The 24,363-nt window shown below is 37.3% G+C and overlaps 1 protein-coding gene across 4 annotated transcripts in view; it reads left to right on the forward strand.

Moving 5' to 3' along the window:
• The window catches only part of CYFIP1 (cytoplasmic FMR1 interacting protein 1), a 74,873-nt gene that overhangs the window by 25,111 nt on the left and 25,399 nt on the right, over nucleotides 1-24,363 (forward strand). For 2 of the 4 annotated variants that reach the window (XM_021546663.3, XM_021546664.3), the window contains exons 11-23: nucleotides 1,038-1,155; nucleotides 1,837-1,959; nucleotides 4,459-4,584; nucleotides 4,886-5,052; nucleotides 6,805-6,952; nucleotides 8,810-8,963; nucleotides 10,167-10,323; nucleotides 10,869-10,965; nucleotides 11,353-11,429; nucleotides 11,525-11,633; nucleotides 12,213-12,332; nucleotides 14,254-14,453; nucleotides 21,290-21,377. In XM_021546663.3, the coding sequence (XP_021402338.1) occupies nucleotides 1,038-1,155; nucleotides 1,837-1,959; nucleotides 4,459-4,584; nucleotides 4,886-5,052; nucleotides 6,805-6,952; nucleotides 8,810-8,963; nucleotides 10,167-10,323; nucleotides 10,869-10,965; nucleotides 11,353-11,429; nucleotides 11,525-11,633; nucleotides 12,213-12,332; nucleotides 14,254-14,453; nucleotides 21,290-21,377 (1,684 nt within the window). Of the gene's footprint in view, nucleotides 1-1,037; nucleotides 1,156-1,836; nucleotides 1,960-4,458; nucleotides 4,585-4,885; nucleotides 5,053-6,804; nucleotides 6,953-8,361; nucleotides 8,510-8,809; nucleotides 8,964-10,166; nucleotides 10,324-10,868; nucleotides 10,966-11,352; nucleotides 11,430-11,524; nucleotides 11,634-12,212; nucleotides 12,333-14,253; nucleotides 14,454-21,289; nucleotides 21,378-24,363 lie in introns of those variants that run through there. The other 2 variants (XM_021546665.3, XM_021546666.2) reach the window with 2 other exon arrangements.

The following is a 24,363-nucleotide window of genomic DNA, read 5'->3' on the forward strand; positions in this document are numbered from 1 at the left end:
GTTCTTGTGTCTGTGACATTTCTTATACTCTGGGTTGGAAGAAATTAATTCTATCTTACACTAATTTAGCTTTTATTTTTTCCTTTAAATATGAAACTTTCTTTAAAAGAAATGAAGGATTTTACTAAGCAAGGTGAGCAGTAGTAGTGCATGGGTGAATAGGCATGTGTACATTTGTACATCAAGCAGCAACTTAGCTTATCTCCCCCGCACATTTTTTTTTTTTTTTTTTTTTTTGGGCTAGGTGTGCAGCACAGCAAAATAGTTGGAAAATGCAGCCAGTTGTTGCATTAATGGATCCATGGTTTTTGGTTTTGCTTTGTTTTAGTGAACCTTTCTGTGCTCCTCCAAAACCTTGCCTCTATGCAGTTACATCAATTTAGAATGTTGTGCTTTGCATTTTAATTCTTGCAGAAAAAAAACCCCACATAACTTGCATGTAATTGCTAAGAGAAAATCAATGGCAATGGGCCTACTCAGCTACTAAAATATGAGGCTACTTAACATGACATTCTTGGTAGCATGTTTTGTGTGTGCCTCTTTGTAACATGTTAATAGTCTTGATAATGGCTTTTTTTATAGCTGGGAGCATACTGTACACTCTTCCGAGTTCAAGAATAATAAACAAAAAAGTATCTGCAGGTGGCTAGATGTATCTTAAAGTCTATGCCTGTACTTCTGCCCTACCTTTTAATCCTTTCTGGTCTGTTCCTAAGTGCCCTTGAAGAGAGGTACTGGTTTGTATTTCATAGCAGCAGCCTTTAAAAAACAAAAAGAAAAACTCCCAAAGCAGAAAATAAAACATAACAGTTTTTTCTTAAATGGATGAAGTGCTATTTGAACTCAGAAGGGCAGTTCATCACTAATGGCTTCTGCAGGGGTAGAGGTGTGAAGAGGGAAAATGCTTCAAACAACAGAGAAGGAAAATGAGTAAAATAAAAAAAAGTAATGCATTATGGATCTTTCTTTGCAGTATCTATTGTGCTGTTTATTGTTAAATCTGATTTCAGTGGGTGTTTTTTTGTCTTCTGAACCAGATGGACATGCACGTCTTCCAGCAGCAGTCCCCAGTACAATATATGTGAGCAGATGATCCAGATCAGAGAAGACCACATGCGTTTCATATCTGAACTGGCTCGTTACAGCAACAGTGAGGTGAGTGGGGTTAGAGCTACATGTGCACATCACTCATTAACAGTTTTTATAAAATATCAGAAAAGCAGGTAAATCTCTGGCTAGCTAAATGACAACCTTTGCCACCTGAGTCAAGAAAAACTGGCTGCAGGTCTAATTCCCATTCTCTGAATTATATTTGCACTATTTAAATTTAACATAATAATGACACATCATACAAACTCTAACATCCTTCAGCCTCTTTCTCTCTATGTATCTCAGATTTATCCTAGAAAATTTTGTGTGTCATTTAGAATGTGCTGTCTAGTCCTTACTCCAGACAAGTGCTTGTAACAGTTTAAACAAAGCTAAGATTAGTAAAAGAATACAGAAATGCAGGTGTATACACACATTTATACATACATAGTATATAGAGACAACAAATAATTATGCATACCATATATAATTGATATCTTAAATTCATCTGCAACAATATTGTGGTCATTATACCAGTGATTTCTGTCTCTTGTGCCTCTTGACCAAAATCTGTGAAGTTTCCTAAGTCTCTAGAAGAAAAAGCTGATGTTAGATGGAAAGGCAGGTGTTGGTGCATGATGCTGTTTTAGTGCTTCAATGGATGTAGAAATTTGTGGATGCTGAACACAGCACATTCTGATGTGGATTTGAGTGTGGAGTTTTTGTGTTTTTTTTTATAATGTCTAGGTGGTGACTGGATCTGGTCGACAGGAAGCTCAAAAAACAGATGCAGAATATCGGAAGCTCTTTGATCTCTCTCTCCAAGGCCTGCAGCTTCTCTCCCAGTGGAGTGCCCATGTCATGGAAGTGGTATGTAACATGGGAAATAAATACAGATGAAAAAACGGTGGCTTGGTGAGGTTCGACAGAATAAAATTGCTTTGCTTTACTGGACTGAAAAATGTATGTTGCATTTTCAAAGGATCACTGAATATTCTGAGTTGGAAGGGTCCTAACAAGAATCTTGTTCCATTAGTTTCCCTCTCCCTTCACTCCTTTTCTCCTTCTGCTTCAAACCTCATTCTTAGTGGATGGCACATGAAGTCCACAGGATCTAGGAGTAATGTTGCTGCTTTGAACATCCAGTAGCTCGTAGCTCACACAGTACATTCAACTTGTTCAATTTAATGGATAGGCTGTCACCTGTGAACCTTCACAAGATGTTTTAATGTCACTCTTGATACAAGCATTTTGTAGGCTAAAACTTCATCATTTCCTAATAAACATTGTTTAAAATTATATTGTTAGAAACATCTGTACTGACATGCAGTCACTGAGGAGGTGACAGAACAGCTCCAGCTGGCTGTGTGTAGACATCACCACTGAGTAAATAGAAACATGTATGGTTTTAACACACAAAAATGGATGGAAGGGCTCCCATTGGCTTTATATTGGGCTTTTAGTCAAAAGGAAAGTAAAGGCAGGAAAAAGAAAATGTGTGAGGAGATGAGGGAGGGGAAATAAAGAACATACTGAGTTGTTTCTCTATAGTGTAGTAATTTATTTTTAAAACAGTGTTATTTTTAAAACAGTTAGAAAAGTGACTGTGCTTTTTTCCAGTAAGAAGCTGCTTAAGGTAGTAATTGAAGAGAAGGATGCAGGAGTCCTTGTTATGCTGCAGATGCTGGATAAAGCTGTGTGCCTTAGCTGAACCAAAACGTGTTCTAGGAAGGGTTGAAACGTGACTTACTGTATGAGAGGAGCCAGACTTGCTCCTCTTCTGCCTCAGATGTGTCAGGGACATGAAATAATTTGCACTGTGTGACTCCACAGTGGGCATAGCTGGTGAACCAGTTTTCTCTCTGATTTGTATTTTTAACTGCCTCTTTTAAAAGCCAGTAGATGAGTCATACTTTTCCCTGTATTATCCTATCTCTAAGTCCATAGTGTGTTTAATGGTGAAATCTTGTTCTCCTTTTCTCTTCTTAAAGGAGTTTGCTGTCATCTATTTCTTGCCTCTGCAGCTTCTAGACTTGCACCCTTTATTTCTGTCATCACAAATTGCTGCATCCAGGGTCTCCTCACAGTGAAAATCTTCCTATTTTATTATATCTCTGCGAGAAGTCTCTCATTCTTAGCTCTGTTTCTGTCCTGCTCATTCCAGGACAAACTTTCTCTGGGATTCACAGCAGGTTTTTTGAGTATTCTTACCGCTTTTCATTGTCTTTCTAGTTTAAATGGATTCCCATAAATATTTCTCATCTAAGTTCAAGTTTGTGTTCACCTTCTTCCTGTCCTACTGAGAATTTATTCTGATACAGAGTATCCTAATTATTTACCTGTCTCCACCTTCACTGAGTATCCATGAACATAGTTACATGCATCATGTTCAGATAAAAACTTGCAGCATATGTTTGTTGTGCATGTTAACCCAGTCAGTGTAATGCCCTCAAAGAACTTCTTTATTTAATAATTTCCCCAGTGCCCTCTTTGTAGCTCTCAGGTTGCAGGGTGTGATGCTCCTCTTTGCCATAGGTGAATTGGTGCTGTTAATCCATTATAGTAGGCACAATATAGTATATTACTCTGTAATCCATTATTTATGCTAAGGTGGTGTCAACCAGATCTTGCTATGTGCTGAACTCAAACTTTGAGAAAATTGTATTTAAATGTGACTAGGATTTTTCACTTGATGTACCTTGATGGATATTAGGCCAGCCTGACACTGCTCAGGAACATTTTGAGCTGTGTTTGCAGTGGCTGAAAAGGCAGTATTTAAGAGAAGTGCATGCTGTGCAGATTATATTGTCACACATAATACAGCTATTTCCACACCTTTCAGCCTCATAAACTTAAAATCAAGACCCCTGAAAAAATCTCCAAACCAACAACAACCCAGACCTGAAGCTTTTTTGTTGTGTTTCCAAATCTAAATGTGAATATTTCATCAAGTAGAAAGCTCCTCTTTTTATCTGTGGGTCTGATGGATTTTTTTCCTTACGTTCTGAAGTCTTTCTGTGTTTCTCATATTTGAAGCAGAGAAGAAACTTTTGCCTGTGTTAACATTTGCACAGTAAAAAACACCATAACTTTGAGTTCCATTTCTTTGGAATAATACAGAATCGATGGTTTTCAGGAAAAGTTTTTAGGAAAATTATTGTTTGGCATTTCCACCAGGTAGTAGTTTCAGAATTTATGCAAGATTTGAACATATTACCAAATACTATTCTTCAACTATATATTAAAACACTGCAGTATTTCTTAAAGCATGTTATTTGTGTCCAGCTGTATTTTGTGTTTCTCAGGCATTTTTGTTTCTTTTTGTTCCCCCCATCTTTTTTTCTTCCTCTTCTGCCTTGTGAACTGCAGTACTCTTGGAAGCTGGTGCACCCAACTGACAAATATTCTAATAAAGATTGTCCTGACAATGCAGAAGAGTATGAAAGAGCAACAAGATACAATTATACTAGTGAGGAGAAGTTTGCTTTGGTTGAGGTAAGAGAAATGTTTTTCTATAGGGATTTTCCAATGATTAATTCTATACAAAAGAGAACATTCTCTATAAGCATTTTGCATACCCAGTGCAAAAAGACAGCCTGCCCTGTGCTGACTCTGAAACAGGCTGTGTTCCTCCATTCAGTAAATAGGAGGAGAACAGCAAATCTATCCTTTGTCATTTGTAACTTGTTAATTCCTCTTTTCTCAATTTTTGTATTTAAAAATCCATCTTTTGTGCAAATATAGAAACAGATTAAGAAAAATACATTTGTCTGTTTTGGTTTTTTTTTTTTTGCAGGTGATTGCCATGATCAAAGGTCTTCAGGTGCTGATGGGACGAATGGAAAGTGTTTTCAATCATGCCATTCGTCATACAATTTATGCAGCTCTTCAGGACTTTGCCCAGGTCACACTTAGGGAGCCATTAAGACAAGCCATTAAAAAGAAGAAAAATGTCATTCAGAGGTAGCATTACTGTTCTCATATTTTTCTCTATTCTTTTCTCCAGACCTTAGTAAATTAGATGCAGAATTGCACAGATGTTGAATTTTACCTAAGTCTGTACTCCCACTCTGTCTGGCATTCATGGTTAGCTTGGTTGGATACAAGTTGAAGTTGGAGCAGGCTGAAGTTAAAAATGAATGGCTGCAGCAGGAGTCCAGGTTATCCTGAGCCTCTTAGGACTACTTTAGGAAGTCTTGTGTTCCCTGTTGTTTATTTTTATTTTAAGAAAATACAAATGCTGTAATAATGAAAGCAAAATCAGTGTTTGTATTTTGAAGAAAGGTTTCAGTTTATGATTCCACTGTTTCCTTTGTGTCTTATGTTTATCCCATTCTCTCTTCTTTCTTCATCTCTTAGTGTTCTGTGTTATTTCTCAGCTGTTGCTGCTTTTGGTTTATTAGCCTTACACTTCTCTTCCAGTGCTCCATCTGGCCATGCTGATTGGTGACATTTCCTGACCTTATTTTTTTTTGTCCCAAATTGTTTGCTTTTAATCTTGACTTGTTTATCATTAGTTTACTCCCACATTTCTTTGCAAAGCTCTTAGAGGTGAAAGTCCTTAGCTAATTAGGCTATTGCTAAGTGCTCTGGCTGCCGCAAAAATATCATCATAAGCTAAAAATAAATAAATTACTCCACATTATCAGGTTTGCAGGGAGAGTGTTTTTGTCACAGGATTTTAATGAAATAGAAAAATATTACTTTCATACCTGTTTAGATTTGGGATGAGACGTTTTCTCGATAATTCAGCACGCCACAGATTATGTCTGACTGTGTTCCTGGCAAGTATCTGAGTTCCAGTTCAGTATTTGGACCTAAAAGTATGAAACTGTGTAAATTTCAGCTGAGTTCTGGAATGTGAATGTCTTCTGGAAACAGGAATTCTGCTTTTTAAAAATTTTAAGCCATCATTGTCTCTCTTTAATTTGGTTAATAATCTGCTTTGGTTTGATTGAATGCTAATTGGATTAATTGTGAATATGTATTCATATTAGTATGAATTTGGTTTGATTGATCCAGTTCTGGGGTCCTTGACACAAGAAAGATGTGGACCTGTTAGAAAGGGTCCAGAGGACCATGAGGGTGATCAGGGGGCTGGAACACTTCTGATATGAAGACAGGCTGGGAGACCTGGGGTAGTTCAGTGTGAGGAAGTAAAGGCTCTGGGAGGCCTTATTACAGCTTTCCAGTACTTTAGAGGGGCTTATGACAAAGAGGGAGAAGGACTTTTTTATGCAGGCAGATAGTGACAGGACAAGGGGCAATGGCTTTACTGAAAGAGGAAGGCATGTTTACATTATGTATTAGGAGGAAATCCTTTATTTGGAGGGTAATGGAGCACTGTAACAGTTTTCCCAGAGAAGTTGTGGGTACCCTATCCCTGGAAGTGTTCAAGGCCAGCTTGAATGGGGCCCTGAGCAATCTGATGTAGTGAAAGGTGTCCCTGCCCTTGGCAGGGGGAGAGTTGGAACCATATGTTCTTTAAGGGGTCTAGTCTACCTTTTCTGACAAACAGCATAGAGTGGTGATTTTGTGCATGTGTCATTCTTGAAAACATTGGTGAAATTCTTTGTTCTTGGTTGGAATTATCCTGAGATCCTGTATGCTTTTGCAAAGTTTCTGTGCTCATGGAAGAATGTTTAAAAAAATGAGAAGTGTTCTATCAGGGCACTTGGATGTGCTGCAGTCTGAAGTCGTGGGAATTGTGTTCAGTGTTTTGCAGGCCATAAGGAAGACAGTGTGTGACTGGGAAGCAGGTCACGAGCCATTCAATGACCCAGCTCTAAGGGGAGAGAAGGATCCCAAAAGTGGTTTTGACATCAAAGTCCCAAGACGTGCAGTTGGGCCCTCCAGCACTCAGGTATTTTCCTGTCTGGTGGTTGTGATGCCTGTCAACAATTATTGCATGAGGTGTTTTCTTTCTGTCCTGAACTATTTTACAATTGCAGGTTTTATTGTGGTCTTTTTTAATGCTAAAAATCTACTCTGATTTATATTTGCAAAATTAGATGCACATAACCAAGATCCTTTGCCTGGATTGCTGTAATTTTCTACTCTGATACATAATTTTTCCAAGGATTCAATCTCTTTAGTTTGATTTTCTGGGAACGAATATTTTCTCATTGCGCTCCTAATGTTTTTAAATAATAATTTTGAACTGTATGAATTATTTCTTGACTGACTCAAGACTGACTTCTGTCTCTGGTATGGCTAGTGAAATTTTTTTTTTCTTAAATCACACTATTTAGTAGATGTCTAGTAGTTTTAAAATATTTTAAAGTATAAATTAATGTCTGTTAAAATGTGGGAATGTATATGACTTCTGACAAAATCCCACTGTTCAGTAATGAATGATAAAGCTGGTCCTTAGAATCTAATTTGTCTGCTGCTGCCACTAAAATGAGATATTTCAAATGTTTCTGTGGTAGTCATCAAAATCCCATACCTAGATACTCATGCCTGTTACCTCCATATAGTTCTCTTTCTTATTTCATTTGTGGATATGTTTGGAGAATGTATGGTCTGATATTTGTAGCTCATCTGAGAAAATGAGGTACTGAGTACTTGGGGTGAAAAATTGAAGGCAACTGTGGTTTGTGAAGACAATCTTTTAATACCTAAAATGTGTGGGAAAGAGAGCACATATGGTTAATAATTTTGGATAATACAAAGCTGCTTAGTGTGTGATAAGATTGGTTTAATGAAGATTTTGTTTTGATAATTGCAGAAAAAATGTTTTGATTTCTAATTTCCTGGGGTGAAAGAAAGGGTTAAATATCACCACCAGTTTGCTTATCCTGTGCTTTAAGGACTTTACTTCACCTTTGCAACAGGCTGTTCAGAGTATGTGGTTCTCTCTGCTTTTTCTGCTCTTGGGCTGGCACATTTGTCTGTCTGGGTTGACAGGAAGGCAAGAGGTCAAATATATCCATTTTAGATAGGTTTTCCTCAGTTTCATGTGGTTCTAAAATGGCTGTGTATGAATGGGTAATTGGTGCTAAATCATTTTTGAAATAATTTGATAAGCTAATGGCTCTCTGAGCATTCTCTGAAATTAATGGTAACTTTCCCTTTGCTTGAGGGAGCCCCAGATTCAGTGATTTTTCTGAACAACCTTTCTGTATGACCTGCTCTGCATGCTTACTGTGCTGCTTTTCATTTTTAACAAACTAACATGGTTTCTCTGCTTCTCTTCCCATTCCTTATTTACCCATGTGTTTTTATTAACGGATTCTCTTCCCCTGCCTGCCCCTGTCTGTTGGTTTTTAGCTCTTCATGGTTCGCACTATGACAGAGTCCTTAAACTCTGCTGAGCTGTTGAAGCAGCTCAAGTCTCTGGGATTGGAAAAGCTATTGCATGTGACACACAAGTTTCTGAGGCAGTCCTACATCTATCCGCCTCTTTTAAACTTTGGTGGTAAGACATTACTTATTACTTTTACTTTTTGTGGTGATGTGAACTGTTCCACTGCAAATGGTCTGCTGCTGTCAGTGGAGGTCCCCTTGGCATGGGTAGGCATTTGTGCTGGTGTGTAGGCTAGTGTTGCATCTGTTCCTCTTGCCTCAAAGGCTTTTATCCACACAGTGCCAGTTTTCAGTTTGAAATGGAGCAGTCGCTTACTGATAGTAATTCTCAGTGTTGCTCAACTAATGTACCATGTGTATTTTCCTTTTTTCCCTCCCCTTTCCACCATAATTGTTTCCTTTAATGATACAGCTTTACATGGTGAGAACTATGTTAGAGTCCCTCATTGCTGACAAAAGTGGTTCCAAGAAAACCTTGAGAAGTAGCCTTGAGGGGCCCACCATATTGGACATAGAAAAATTCCATCGCGAGTCTTTCTTCTACACTCATTTGATAAATTTCAGTGGTAAGATATGTAGATGATCAGTGTCCAGCTTAGCATGTCCTAACACCTCTAACACGATCTGGAAAATGTTTCCGATTGCCTTAGTCAACTTAACCTTTGGTTTATTTATCAAAAGCCTTGGTCTGTGCAAACTTTTTCTGAGATGGTACTTAGCATTGTGGTGGGATTTTTATTTTTACTTGTTATACGTTTGTTTATAATGCGTCAAATTTCATATTGTTACCTCCTTTTTCTATTTTCTTTATGTATGTACTTGCATAAACAATAAGCCTATATACACACTGAAATTTTTTTAAAGGAAGTAGGTTTTGTGTTTTGGGAAATTTTTTTTGTTTTTGTTTTGAGTACAGAGGAAACAAATTCTCTGTTGTGGTAAATTTGATGTCATTTCACTACTCTTACTATTCAGTTAATTGTAATCGGAAACATGCTGTCCTAAAGAATTCACCTACTGACATTGAGTGTACCTAGTCCTTGTCATCACCATGCTGTGTTGTCTTTCATTTTTGTTTTGCTGCTGGTCTCCTTTACCCTTGGAGAAGAGGGAGCCTGTTGATACCAGTCATAGTGCTGCAAAAGGTCTTCAGAAGGTCTTAGTGTAAAAAGTGCATTCCTGTTTTAGTTCACGAGCCTTCAGGAAAGGCAGGATTGTACCAAATGTTCTGGAGAGGTGGGAAGCACACCTCTGTGCCCTTGATGGCATCCTTAGAAACTTCTTGTTTTAATCCCTATTTCATCTGTCTGTCGGTCATTTCCTGCCCATTTAACCAACAGGAACATGTGGAGCAATTCAGTCCTCCATAGGGAGGGGTGGTACTGGTAGTTCCAGTGCAATTTTGCCTCCTTCACTTACTGCTTCCCAAATTCAGTGTATGGCTTTCTCAGACCCCAACTGAGAAATTAAACTTGAAATCCATTTTTACTGATGTACCCAGTTTTTATGTTTAACTGATAGTCTCATACAGTTCCACTCCTTTTTTTCTGTAAGAAGGCACTACATTGGGGGCCAGTGAGGAGTTCAAAACTCTTACAAAAAGTCATGGGCTTTACATTTTGAATTTGCTTTAGATTATACGGCTTATGTACAGCTCTAGTGACTTGCACCTGCTTTTTTTGTTTTGCATTGCACCATCAGAATCACAGTTGTATTGTACCTGATGTATTTGTATGAGAAGTGTAATTCTCTCTTATTCATTCTGAAAGAAACCCTGCAGCAATGCTGTGATCTGTCCCAGCTGTGGTTCAGGGAATTCTTCTTAGAGCTGACCATGGGCAGAAGAATCCAGTTTCCAATTGAGATGTCTATGCCTTGGATTTTGACGGATCATATTTTGGAGACCAAAGAGGCATCAATGATGGAGTAAGACCCATTTGTGATCTTCCACTGAATGATTATTCTTAATGATTGCCATTCCTTATTATAATGTTGCTCTTTTAATTGGTTTTAACAAGTAGTCATTGAGAAGGTATTTTAAACTTTGATAAAATTTTTGTCTTACATTTGCCCATTTTCAGTCTCTTAAGTTTTGTTTTTGAAGTGAATAATTGAAATGCTAAAACTTTCATATCATTCCACCAGCCATGTATTTTGCTCTTTGAGTTCTCCTTATTTATTCTTGAAAGATGTCAAACATAATGTATAGTGGTTAAAGCCTAGTTCCATGAACAGCTACATCTAGAAAACAAGTTTTAGATTTCATACATATAATTTATAACCAACAAATAATTTCTTAAAGGAAAAATTGCGATCCTTTTTATATAAACTGAAAAAGGAAAATACCCTGTTTTCATGAAACAGTTGTGGATTACAATATTGACTGGCTTACATCATCTTTACTGCACCATCCTAAAGAATCATGACTTTTGTGCACATGTAACTCTCATGTTTTATTCTTTTTCTTGCAGGTATGTTCTGTATTCTTTGGACCTTTATAATGACAGTGCTCATTATGCACTTACCAAATTTAAGAAGCAGTTCCTCTATGATGAAATTGAGGCAGAGGTAAAGTAACCTTACTTACTGGAGAAAAATCATCTGTACCTGAATGTGAAAATTATGCTAATGGGAAAGGCCTTTTTAAGGGATTCAGAACAGCTGGAGATAATAGAAAAACTGAGAAGACCAACCAGAGCATGAGTAACTGGTTGGGTGATATGTTGTGAGGAAAGCTGTAGACCTGTGCAAAAATGCCTCACAATAATGCTGGAAATTGTAGACCTGTACAAAAATCCCTCACATTTATGGTGAAAATTGATCGAAATCTCTTGTACTGGAAAATTTGGATCTGTTAACTTCCTTAACTATGTTTGATCAACAGTGGGAGGTCTTAGATAAACTGTTTTTTTAAGTTTTAAGTATCTCTAGACATATCATATTTTTCTCCCCAAGGTAAACCTGTGTTTTGACCAATTTGTCTACAAGCTGGCAGACCAAATATTTGCATACTACAAGGCAATGGCTGGCAGGTAGCTATTTATTCCAGTATGAGAGCTTTTCTTAACACTTCTCTGTTCTGCTTTGCTGTTTACTATACCTTAAGCATTTTCTTCCTTTCTTATAGCCTGCTTCTGGATAAACGGCTGCGTTCAGAGTGTAAGAACCAGGGAGCAACCATTCAGCTGCTGCAGTCCAACCGCTACGAGACTCTGTTGAAACAGAGACACGTTCAAGTGAGTTAACTCCTGCCATCTTGTATCTGAGTTGATTGGCAGCTTTCCAGTGGTGTTGATTTATGTAGGTAGACAAAACTCATTTTGTGCTTCATGTTCTGTCATCTCAGTAGCATAACTGAACACTTGAGATCTGCTTTTTTGTCACGTGAAGGTGTAAATTAAGAAGGAAAACTTACAAGATCCTATTTTAAAACAAATGTCTGTTGCAGTTAGGAAAACATGAGCCAAATAGGAATGCCATGGGTGGTAGCATTGTCTTCCTAGTAATGTCTTTCACCAGTGTTCAGTATGTTGTTGGCACAATGTCATTGAAGCATAAGATGCTGATGTAAGTACTTAAATGTAGATGCAATGTGTACTTTTAATTTTTTTTTTTTTGTGAGAATTGGGATGCAAATTGGAGTACCACATTTGCTCATGAATGTATAAATTTTGTCCATCTGCTTTGTTTCAGTGTGTTTGGGATGCAAGTTCACAAAGTGACAGTCTGTTAATCTGGGGAGTCTCATAGTCCTTGTACAGTTTGTCTTGTACCCTGGCTGTCAGTTCAAAGCCTCACGGCATGTTTTCCTTTAGCTCCTTGGCAGGTCCATAGACCTGAACCGACTGATCACTCAGCGCATTTCGGCCGCCATGTACCGGTCCATGGAGCTGGCCATCGGCCGATTCGAAAGCGAGGATTTGACTTCCATCGTGGTGAGTGTTGTGCTGCCGTTTTACCAGATCACTGACACACCAGTTGAGATGGAACTACCCCAAACCTACTGCAGCTGAGGGCCTTGGGAGTAAAGTGTAGAGAAGGCATGTATGCAGAGCTGTGAGAAAACAAGGAAAGCGATCACCTTGTGATTTAAATTTTTGTAAGCGCCCATTTCTACACGTGCTTATAAATTAATTGCACATCAAAAAAACAGCCTTGTGCTCGGTAGAATCAGAATTCGTTGATTTACTCAGGCAGCTTGGTTTTGTAGCAAGACAAAAATAATTTTTTTTGTGAAGGAAAGAGATCTGACTTGTGCCTATGGAGGAAGAGCATCTGTGCAATATTGAGGTGTCCTTTTGAGTTAGTTTCCTGATTAAAATGCTAAGAAACAAATTTTATTTCAAGACAGCATAAATTTGACATGTAAACATGCAGTCAGCAAGAAAAATATCAGGCACATTCAGTTCTGCTGGAATGAAAAATTAAAATAAATTGAAAGTTGTACAAAAGAGTTTACTGTTGTTCTTTCTATAATAAGATTTTTGCCAATGATATTTTGTCATGCAGTTAACTATCATGGTTTAATTTCATTCTTTACTGAAGAGAAATCAAATACTGAGACCATAGAGCCCCTAGACTTCTGAATGCTTGGTTTTATAGCTTTGAATTATTGAAACGTAGTTTTTTTTTGTTATGTGTGGTACACTCTTAGTGGCTGAGTGAACAGAAACCATCAGTGATGTGTTCCTTAGGTCACAAGTTCTTATTCTTTGAGTAAGAAAGTGACAAAACTAAGAGTTGTCCCTTTGCCATGGTCCTTTTTTTTTGTTGTTGTTGTTTTGTTTAGGTTTTTTTGTATTTTTTTTTAATTTATGCAAAATATTTTCTGTTGAAAACTGGTTGGTTTCCTCAGCAAGAAAATGATCCTGATAGATTAAGTAATTTGTAGTTTCTGCTGTTTTTCACAATAAATAAAATAAATCGAGGTATTTACAAGACTAAGCTATTATTTTCTCCTCAAACTGGACTTAGTTCAGTTTTCTTGAACTAACTTCTTCACAGGTTTAAAACTCCTTTGAAATATGGAGCACTAAAATCAGAGAGCACTCCATGGGAAGATAGTAGTAGTTTGATACACAGCTAGAAGAAGACATTGGATATTTCTTCAGTAGGTCATTGCACATTAATCTTTAAAGCAGTGCTTGGATTTTTTTGAAGTAAAGGTTGTGTTATTTGTGCTTGATGTTTTCAGTGTCTGATGTCAGATATGGAGTTATTTTATTTTATTTTAAAGAAATTTCCAAAACAGATTGTAGGAATTTCTTGTCAAGAGGAGAAACATTATGAAATGCAGTACACATATATAGTCATGTAGCCTGCAGCTAGTGATTTTGTGGATACATTCACAACATTTGTTAATGTCTGATCTGGTCTTTCATTCCATCTTTTTATCTCCTTCACTGAAGTATACCATGAGAAGCATTTATGGTAAATGTGATGTTAGGAATAACATTACCACTACAATGGTTAGTTCACCAGTTACTCTACTGAGCAGAAGTTACTTTGTGATTGCTTGTAAAGTAGGAAATGCAGAGAGGTGTTTCTGACCTATGTCTGACCATATTTAAATGTTGGAGTTTTAAGTTTTGCTCCGTGGAGGAAGTGTTGGTAGAAATCTGTGTTTGAGACCTATCTGCATCTGAACACCCTTAAAGTTTCAGAAGGTTTAAGAAACCATCCCAAGAGTACTGATTATTTCCAGCCCTTATTTTTAAAGTAAGACTGGGAGAGAGTCAATTGCTCCTTTTGACTTCTTTCTAGTCTTCTCTTCCCTCAAGTTTATTTGTGTACTTTGTTCAGCTTCTCCACTTTATTAAATGCATCATTCTCTTTCTTTCCTCTTGTTTTTTGTAGGAGCTGGATGGCTTGATAGAGATAAACAAAATGACTCACAAGCTTCTGAGTAGATATATGACCTTGGACAGCTTTGATGCCATGTTCAGAGAAGCCAACCACAATGTTTCAGCCCCTTACGGCAGAATCACTCTCCATGTCTTTTGGGAACTCAATTATGATTTCCTTCCAAACTACTGCTACAATGGATCAACTAACAGGTTAGCAAGGCAGCTTTTTTGTTTGCAGCTTTTTATTTATTCTACCACCCTTTTGCAACTTCCTTCTTAGCAAGTGCTGACAAGTTCATCTCCATTCATTTGGTGTTTTCCACTTCTAAGGCTTTACTTGAAATGAAGCAGAATGAGTCATTTTACCAAGTACTGCTAAATGTATGAAAGCCTGTTATTTGTCCACAATAGGAGGCAAATGGAACCACAGCATCCAAATTCTGACATAGTTATGATACACTGAAAAACAGAGTGTGTCAAAACACTGCTAAGTGTATATCAGGAAGTTATTTTCAAACAGGATCCTCAAGGGTGAGATGATGGAAATAAAATTATATTCCTGATTCTGTGCTAGTGTGAAGAAAAAGATTGTTTCTGGAGAAAGGAACAGTTCAGTACTTACTGCAAACTGCAATTGTAGCCTTTAAGGAGAGTGAGTTATGGAAATAGAAAGAGGAAGGTAGGATCTAAGGTCTGAATGAGGGGGAAGGGGAAGCACAGTGTTCAAGATTTTGCATATCTGTGCTTCCTGCTTGTGTGCTGTTTTTAGGATTTGTGCTACTTTTAGTCTTTACTCAGGTTTTGGTTAAAGCCCCATAAAGTAACAGTAAAGTGATAGTGAATATTGAGCTTTAGGAAGAGGAGGAAGCCTGTTCTCATGTTTTACTGTCTCCTTGGAGAGCTTTCCTTGTCTGACATGTTCTGTGATGGTTATGTTGTACTTTAGATCCAAGATTCTGTCTGCAAAGGAAAAAAAAAAGTGTATTTTTTTGTGGTTAAGTTTTACCCGAGAAACTTCTGTTACAGGAATCTGTTTGCATGGGAAAGTTGAATTTAGTTCCAAGGGAGCTTCTATGCAGTTAATGTATCTGGAGATCAGTATTTAAATAGTGTGCTGTATAAAGAATCATATAAAAATCTTGATGAAATGCTACTCTTCCACCCATCAGCTTTATTGAAAGGCATTCAGTAGCTCCTGTACAGTTTAGTCTGTGTTAATCCTGGCTGCAAAAGCTGACATACTGCAGACCACAGTGCTTGGGAAATGAGTGTGAGGTGCCAAAGGACATTAGCAGAATCCTGTAGCACTGTGGTTTGTCTGTTTTAAAAATCTGTGCAAGAATTGAGTCAGGCTCAGCTTGCTGGGTAATTAATTCAGGATAATTAATTTAAGAGATGTTAAAGGGAGCCAGATCTTAGGCAGTATGTGTACCATGTGTCTGATTTCATCACAGAAGTGCTTTGGTTTCAGTCAAAAGCTGCAGTATGGAGAGAATTAATGTATGTGTTGTACATGCTATACAATGCCCTTTGATATTTTTGGTGAGAGAGAGAACAGGAAGTTTTTAGCCTTTTTATAGTCCTTAAGCATGTTCATTGTTGCCTTGCTGTTAGCATGAACTTTAAATTGATGCACTCTCTCTGCATTCAAGTATAGAGGTTATTGAGTGCAAACACAGGAGTGCACTGTGAGGAGCTGTGTGAGAGCTGCTGGTTTAATGCTTGACTCTTCATAGGTTTTGTCTTGCATGAAGGTTACATGTAAGCGAGGGAAGAAAAGTAGTAATTAAAGGCTGGAAGAAAGAGAAATAATTGTGATGAAAAGCAGAGAGGTTACTTGGTAGTGTGAGGGGCTGGAGGCAGAATTCCTAGAAAATGTGTAATACCTGTGGCTAGTCTTCTTTTAATATGATAACTTGATATAAGGGTTCTTCTTTTAAAGTTAATGTTTTGGTCAGATTAACTTGTTTCCAGTACTTTGTGAAGCTCTTTTCCCAAGGATGCTTGAACATGGTAATTTCATATATATGTAGAAGCATTCAACTATTTAGAAACCCTGCAGGTTTAGCTCAAAAGCTAAAGCTCTTCATGAAGTGCTGAAGCACATTGCATGTTTAATTATTTGGGACTTAGGAAATTTTTTTTATATCTGATAATGTACTGAGATTAAACAGTGAGACTGCTATTAAAAGATTTAGCAATTTAATAATTGGAGTTGCCATTTATCTGAAATTTAGCCTCATTAATGCTGGCCAGCTGCACAGACTCAGGGGCAACAGTTTGTGGAGAAGGAATGGAGAGATGAGTGAGGGTACCTTTGCAGATGGGCCTTAGCAGTGAAATCCAAGGGTATTTTTAATCCACTTTTTGACCATCATGAAAGAAAGAAAACAAACCTTTGGATAGTGCACAAGCATATGAACTGCAGGTGAGGACAAAGCTGTCTCTAGTCCAGTGTCCTGATGCTGTCAGTAGCCACGAAGGGGCTGAATATGAAAACAAGGGAGGCTTGAGGTGATATTTCTCCCAGGAGACATGCCAGCCTGTAGCAGCGATTAGGTGTTTCTGTAAAACAAAAATGGTGGGATGTTAGTGCATTTGTAGCCCTTTACAGGGGTATTTATTTTTCCCCATTGGTTTGTCCCATCCCTTTTATAAAGCTGTGTGAGGCTTTGGCATTCATTATGTGCTCCAGTGAGGAGTCTGACATGAAGTTTGTGCTGCATCTCTTTTAGATGCTCTCAAGCTTTTGTACACCAGTTCTTTTACTGAAAGTGACCACAAACAGGTGTTTCCCACTTGTTGTCTTTTCTGTACTGCCTGGGATTGTTTTTCAAGAGCCCACTCTCCTGTTGGCCCTCAATGGCATGTCTTCTCAAGCCAAGTCTTTCCACATCAGAAATATTTGTCATGCTTAGGCCTGCATCTCAACTTTTTCCTTGTCAAGTTAGGTTATCTAGATTCAAATGACTCAAACACTCAGTCTTTGTTCCTTTTCCACTGTCTGTAGTGTCCCTTTTTCTGCTTTATTTTCTTTATTGTTTCTAAACTGATATTTTCCTTCCTTGACAGCTTGCTTTGTACTAAGGACTAACAGAGGAACAAGTGTGAGACAGCCTTATATTTATTTGAATTGAAGATATTCTGTGCTTTCTTGACACAAATGATACAAGCTTCTGGAGACAGTAGTCAAACTAGTAGCTTCATCTCCTTTAACACATTACCCAAATCTGTGTTCTCTGGTATAAATTCATGTGTATAGCACTCTTCCAAATGTGCAGTTTGACATGTTTCTTCCAAGGGTACAGATTTGTCACAGAAGGAACAAAAAGACCAGCTTTTTATTTTTCTCTCTTCCTGACAACCTCTCCCATTTCCTTTTGCAAGCTCGCTCTCTCTCATACTGCTTTTGAGACTGGTTTTCAGAGACAACAGCTGTGTCTTCTTGTGTTGCATATACTCTGACAGTCACTGTTCAGAAAAATTCTCAGCCCTTGCACATAGTGCCGGAGCAAACCTGAAAAGTAGCAGTGAAAACCATCTAGTTTCTGCTACCAAGATCCAAATGGTACAGGGATATAGGCTCATGGAAAGTAGGGGTGACTGTAGTCAACTACCATTCCCCTCCTAAAATAACAGGCAACCAGCCAAAGTCTTTCTGCCAAAAGGAAAAGTGACAGCAATGGGTTGGCAGATCTCTTACTCTCTCATGCAGTATTTTCCTTGTTGTTTCCTCTGTTCTCTCCATCTTGGCAGCTGTGTTTGAGAAGGGCGAGTCAGATCTAGTGTTCACTGAGAGGGAGTGTAGGGCTACCATTAGTTCTGCTAGACAGGACAAACTAATTTGACCATGCCTGAAGCAAAAAGTGTTCATACCAATTACACAGGGAGGTGCAGAGGAATGCTTTCTGTAGGAGCAGGGAGGGAAGACTGTCATATCTTATTACTTCTAAGATGAAGCTCAGAAAGTTTATGTATGGGGTTTGTCTGACCTGGTGCCTGCAAGGCAGCAGGCTCATTGACCAAAGCAGTCTCTTTCAGTTATCTCCTTAAATAGATTATAGTAAAATCATAGAATCATTTAGATTAGTGTGTGAAGTGCTCACTATGAACTCTTTCCTGGTAGGTATCACAGAAAAATTAATATTAAATTATTTGATCCCTAAAACGCCTAATTTGGGGGCTCATGTTGTCCTCTAGCAATCACTTGCAAAGCTTTGGTAAGCCAGTAGGCTTTTCATCTGCTTAATCTGCTTTGACTGCTTGCAACCTGTTCTGATTAAAATGGATAAATTGCTGTGAGATCATCAACACTGATTAAAAATGAAACTGATTGTCTTGGAATATACTGAAACCTGTAACCTACCAGCATCCAGGGGAAAGTAAAAGTTTGCCTAGCTTTAGCTTTGATATTCAAAGAGCTCCAATCCTTCAAAGAGACGTTCCTCTTTCTTGGAGGGGGAGCAGAAGGAAGCCAACCAGCAGAATGTCAGAAAGAAAGCACACACATAATACACATGGACATTGAAAAACTTTGAAGAACAGTAGATGATGCTGTAAGGTTTTCATATAGCCCTTCATTTTTAGGGAAGAAATTTCTAATATTTACCTGAATGATATGTTTGGATTAGTCTGTAGATGAACTGTAAGGTTTTCATATAGCCCTTCATTTTTTAGGGAAGAAATTTCTAATATTTACCTGAATTATATGTTTGGATTAGTCACATTCCTTTAGGATGATGCACCATTTCGGCTGCTGTAGCCTCAATCTTAGACATTGCCTCTCCATAATTTAACAAGTGGCTGTTCTATTTTGCCCCTATCTCCTTACTCTTTTTCTTCCTATCTTAGCCTCTTTCACCCAAGACAGTATAAGCAAGTGTGTTTGCTTCAAGTCTTTAAGAAAACTTTAAGACTACTTTGCTACTACTCTGAAGCATTAGAGATGGAGAAACCCCCAAACATGCAGAGGAGCACTAGGAAACACACGAGTTACTTGAGCATTTACTTGCACTGACTGGTTTGCTCACAGACACTAATTACATTGTAACTGACATATACACATACAATAACTTTTTGATAAATCTAGGAATTATATCATGAGATGCACCCACTTACATGTTGAAATACTCCTTTCCTTGTGAGTGTTTTAATTTAGTAGTAACAAATCAGCTTTTGCCAAATAATGTCTGCACACTGAAACCTTATCTCAAATAACATGATATCTCTTATGATTTTATTTTAGAGATACTCTTAGGGCTTGAAAATTGACGTCAGTTTAAAAAGGAGTGGGATTTAGAGAAAAAAAAAAAGGGGGAATAGAGTAATCTCTGGCACTGTCGTATGTTGCAGATTACTTTGAATTCCATCAAATGTTTGCATCATCTCTGGTAAACTCATTAATGAAGTATCTGCAGAATACAGACTCAAGTAATCTCTCTCAAAGGAGTTTTCAGTTTCTGTGTAAGTGAGAGAGAATGGGAGAAACTTGCAAACTGAGGAAATAGAAGTGTAAGGAGATCTAAATAATATATATAGTATTAAAAATAATGCATGTAAAGAATGTATTTTTCCTCAAAAGCTCTAAATGCAAACTCTTTCTGGACTACAGCAAGTACAAGTATTTTTGGGAAGAGTGGCCAAACTATGTATGAGCAAGTATCTGTACCTCTTTTTGAGAATGCAGGAAATATTGTTCTGAAGTTATAGATTCTCACAGGAATGATTCAGAAATAAAACACAGTGGAAGTAATTTTAAGCAACATGATGTAATTTATATTGTTCTGGGTGAAACGATTTTTGATTAGCGTGGCTGTTTTTGTTTTTAGCTAGAAGACAGATATATGTTAAAAATAGAGAGTCTCTGTTCTTTCTAGGAAGAATTAATAATGAATAATTAATTTTATGTGCTGATGAAATGCAAATACTTGAAACAAAAAAAGATCAAGATATAATTGTGTAAGGCAAGTTTTATGATACTATTTTGTAAGGCAAGTTTTCTTTCCTGAAACATTTTCCTAGATATGTTTGTTTTGCTCAGTTATGACTCAGACCAGCCTGATACTATACAACCATTTAATGTACACTTCTTAAATAGCTGTTTTTCCTCTTTGTTGTTTATATACAGCTTTGCACCATTTATCAAGTGATACTTTTTAGTCAAGGTAAAAAATAAAGTAGCCATCCAGCTTGTAAACACACATCCCCTAAGAATTTTCCTCTGTTTAGTGAAGTTAAGCAGACTCAGAATAGTAGTAGATATTGATTAACCTCTTCCTGCACTAAAACTGAGGTGCTGCCAAATGTGCATTACAGAGTCAACATGGAACAAGGGGGAAGGTTTGTGATGCTTGCTCACAAGAGAACTGGGAGTGGTCCTTCAGACTCTGGTGCCCTCAGTTGTGAGTGGAATGGCTCATCCTGTCTTTGGCAGTGCTCCATAACTTTGTAGTTCTCTCACCATCCTCTTAACAGTATACAAACGTAAAGCTAAGCATGATTTTTATTGGTAAATGCTCACACTGAAGTATGATCAAACTTTTGAAACATTGATTTTGCTGCAAGGATTATACCCTTCCTCATGACTTTTAAAAAAAAGTTAACATCTAACATATTTCTCCTGATGTGAATTTTGGGGTAAAAAGCTCTGAAACATTAAACAGGAATGCCATGTTCCTCTTTGAAGGCGTAATTCTTTCTCAAGGACTTAATTTTGCAACCATATTGTGCCCTGTGAGAGGCTATTGCTACTTTGTTAGTTACTTCTCTGTTTGCTGGCCTGGGCTAGTGGTGAGGAATATTTTGGGATCCTGCACACCTTGGGAAGGAAGAACAGTAATTGTTGAACTGCAGTATTATTTGTGTCCATGCTTTTGGGCAATTCAGGCTGTGTGCTTCCCCAGTTAATATTAGGGCTAAAAGGCTGCTGGTCTGGCTTTGACTGTGTGTGCAGACGAAAGCAGTCTTCTGCAGGGTAGGGGGCATTAGGTGCACACCTGCTCACATAAATATAAATAATGAATTCTTCTTTTTATTTTTGTATATAGATTTGTTCGGACCGTGCTGCCATTTTCTCAGGAGTTTCAGCGTGATAAACAGCCTAATGCACAGCCACAGTATCTCTATGGATCAAAGGTTGGATTTAATTCCCTTTATCTTTATGGTTTGCTAATGTTTAAAGGATTTTTTTTTAAATTATAGAAACTATGGTATATGAAAGTTATTAGAAATGGACTGAAATGCATTTTATGTGTATTTTAAATTGAACATACGCTTTTTTTAAGACTTTGCTGTGAAGCTCACCATATGTTTCAGCCAAAGTGCAGTTGCTTAGTCTGATGGGTAGTCTTATCTGACAAAGCTAAAAATAAACTCTTCTCTCAACCACCTTGCATTGTTCAGTTGCTTACAGTGGCAGAGCAGACTGAAAGTAAAGATTAATTACTCATTAATTACTCATCTGGTAAAGTGAGAACAAGAGCCTGTCTTGGGTGCAGCTCTCCCTTGTTCCAGTGATGAAGACTGTGATCACAGAAGAAAAGGGAATAGATAGGAAAAACTGCTTCAGATGTTATCTGACTTAAAAGGACTATAGATTCTGACCATCTTAAACTATCAGATACCTAATTAGTTAATTTTTTTTTTTTTTTAATGTAATGTCTCTTTGTACTCTACAACCCCAGAGCTGCAAACTTGCAGTGATGACCTTGGTGTCTTGGCTATCTCATCTTCTGTATTAGCATCATATTTCCTGCTTTGCAGTTAGGTGGCTGGGAAGGTTTGTGCAAGTTTTCAATAGATGGGTACGTGATGTGCAGTCACATACTCTGTCCCTATGGCAATCCCCAGTACTGAGGTTGGAAAGAAGCTTGTGTGGGTGACAGACTGGAAGAATACTTGGCAGAAGAGAACAGCTGTGGGCTACCCAAGTGAGGAAAGTTAGCCTGTACTCTCACAGGACCAATGCTATGCTCATGTGTGATAGATTTGTTCTCCCTGATCACTGCAGATTTATTTTCTTATTCTTCAGAATTATTACTTGTGTCTTAATGACAGTTAAAGACAAAGTACATTAACATATATTTGCATTTTTTATATGTAGTCAGAAATATTGATCTACTTCAAACAGCAGTAAAAACCAGCAGTGCAAACCTTCAGCAAATCATTTGGAACTATATGATAAGGTGTCACTCTAAAATTTGCAATGTTTTCTTGACTATCAGGGTAGCAAGATGAAGTATGGAAAAGATAAATAAAAATATAAAGATTAAATTAGAGGGCAGACAATAAAAAAGCTTAAAATATTTATTATTATTTAAAATTATTTAAAATATGTACTCAGTTATATGTCTAATTTATGCAAGTGAGCTGTAAGTCTTATGGGTGGCTGCTCTCAGTATACCTCCTGCTTAAACATGAACATAATTAGTCCTTGTCTTACTCTTATTTTCTGCACATCATAGCATAGTTGTATGGTGCAGTTTCAACCCAGTAATCTAGGTTTTGAGATATCTCAACAGTTATGAATTTCAGTGCTAAAATATCTGCTGCATTTGTAAAACTTTCATGCCTTTAAAATATAAAGGAGGTAGAAAAGGATTTACATGTCTTAATGTGGAATGTAACAGCTGACTGTCTGCTCCTGTAAATAGTGTTTTATGTAATTGTTCTCCAAAAAAGGAACAGTATATTATAGGAAAGTGGAATTTTCTTACATTAGAATTATTGTGTTCCTTACTATTTTAGGAACTGACCAGATGCAGCATAGAAGAAAAGCCTGACTGAATTTCATAGAGATTGCTAACTTAATTTATCTAAGTGATGATACAGTGGGGTGAGTGACAGAAGATTAACTGGGGTACCCTTTTTTTTGTCAGTCAGGTTACATTAATAAAATGAATTTAGCAATCTTCCCACTGAGAGCTATATATTTTCAGAATTCTTGAATATTTTTGTGTATGAGCAGCAGCAATCAAGGGGGTAGGTCTTTCTTGCCTTTCTGGGGCAAATTTTATAACTAGATAGGCCTATATTAGAAAATACTCAGGACTCTCTCTAGTTTTAAATCTGAACAAGTGCATATTTTTTATTCTTGAATTAAATGTATTTTGAAATTGAGGATATCTGGATGGAGTTTTTAACATTTCTACTTTATATAGCCAGTACAGATAGGAATTGTTACATTATAGAGGCTGCACTACTACAGGAGTAACTAAAGAAATTTTTTGTTTGTGTCTCAAAGCATTCACATATTCCCAGATATTTCTAAATGGATCAAAGCATCTGGTCTACATTACTGAGTCTTGATACTTAGCACAGAGTTGTAGTAACATTCTCTTTAGCACCTAAAGTTTTCTGAATGGTATCTTCATGTAATTAGCAAAACAAAAACCCACAGATACAGCTTCCTTCTTCTGGTTGATATGGAAGCAGAGCTGTCAGATGGGAAATAGCCAGCCTGCAAAAGCTCTTTAGCCTTTTATGTGAGCTGGATTATTTTAAAAGTTTGGTTGAGCACGATCACTGAAATCCCTTTACTCAGGTAAAGTACGTGTAGGATTAATGATATTAATGTTAGCAGGTTGGAATTCGGCAACATTGGGTGAATGCATTAAATATTTTATAATATACATATAAGAAAGTATCTTTTCTGGGGAATTGAACTAACTTTCCATGAAATACTTGGTTCTATAGAGGTTGTGTAGACCACAATTGAAGGGCTTTCTATCTGTCTTATACAGCATTTTCCAAATATTGTCATGTTTTTATGTCTCTGGCACTTTGTAGTTGCTAACTCGTTTATTTTGTGAAAAACACATGTTTGAAAGATACTTCTCACTGTGAATATAATGTTTTTTATCTACTGTTGGTGCACAAATTAAAGTCAGTTTGCACTATGTTGCAACTTGCTATCAGTTTGGTAATCACTTGGAATGTTTGCCCCATACTTGATGATTGTTAATAGTGAGTAGTGAATAATCAAATCTAATACAGAACTGCCTGAATGAACTTGAATTAATCTGTAATAAAACTTTCTCAGCAAGAAACAAAGAATCGTGTAGTTCTGTGAGCATGTGATGACATGAGTTTTTCAAAACTAGAGCAGAAAACAGATGACACT

Source organism: Lonchura striata, chromosome 2, assembly GCF_046129695.1.
Source record: "Lonchura striata isolate bLonStr1 chromosome 2, bLonStr1.mat, whole genome shotgun sequence".
In the NCBI taxonomy this organism is placed as follows: domain Eukaryota; kingdom Metazoa; phylum Chordata; class Aves; order Passeriformes; family Estrildidae; genus Lonchura; species Lonchura striata.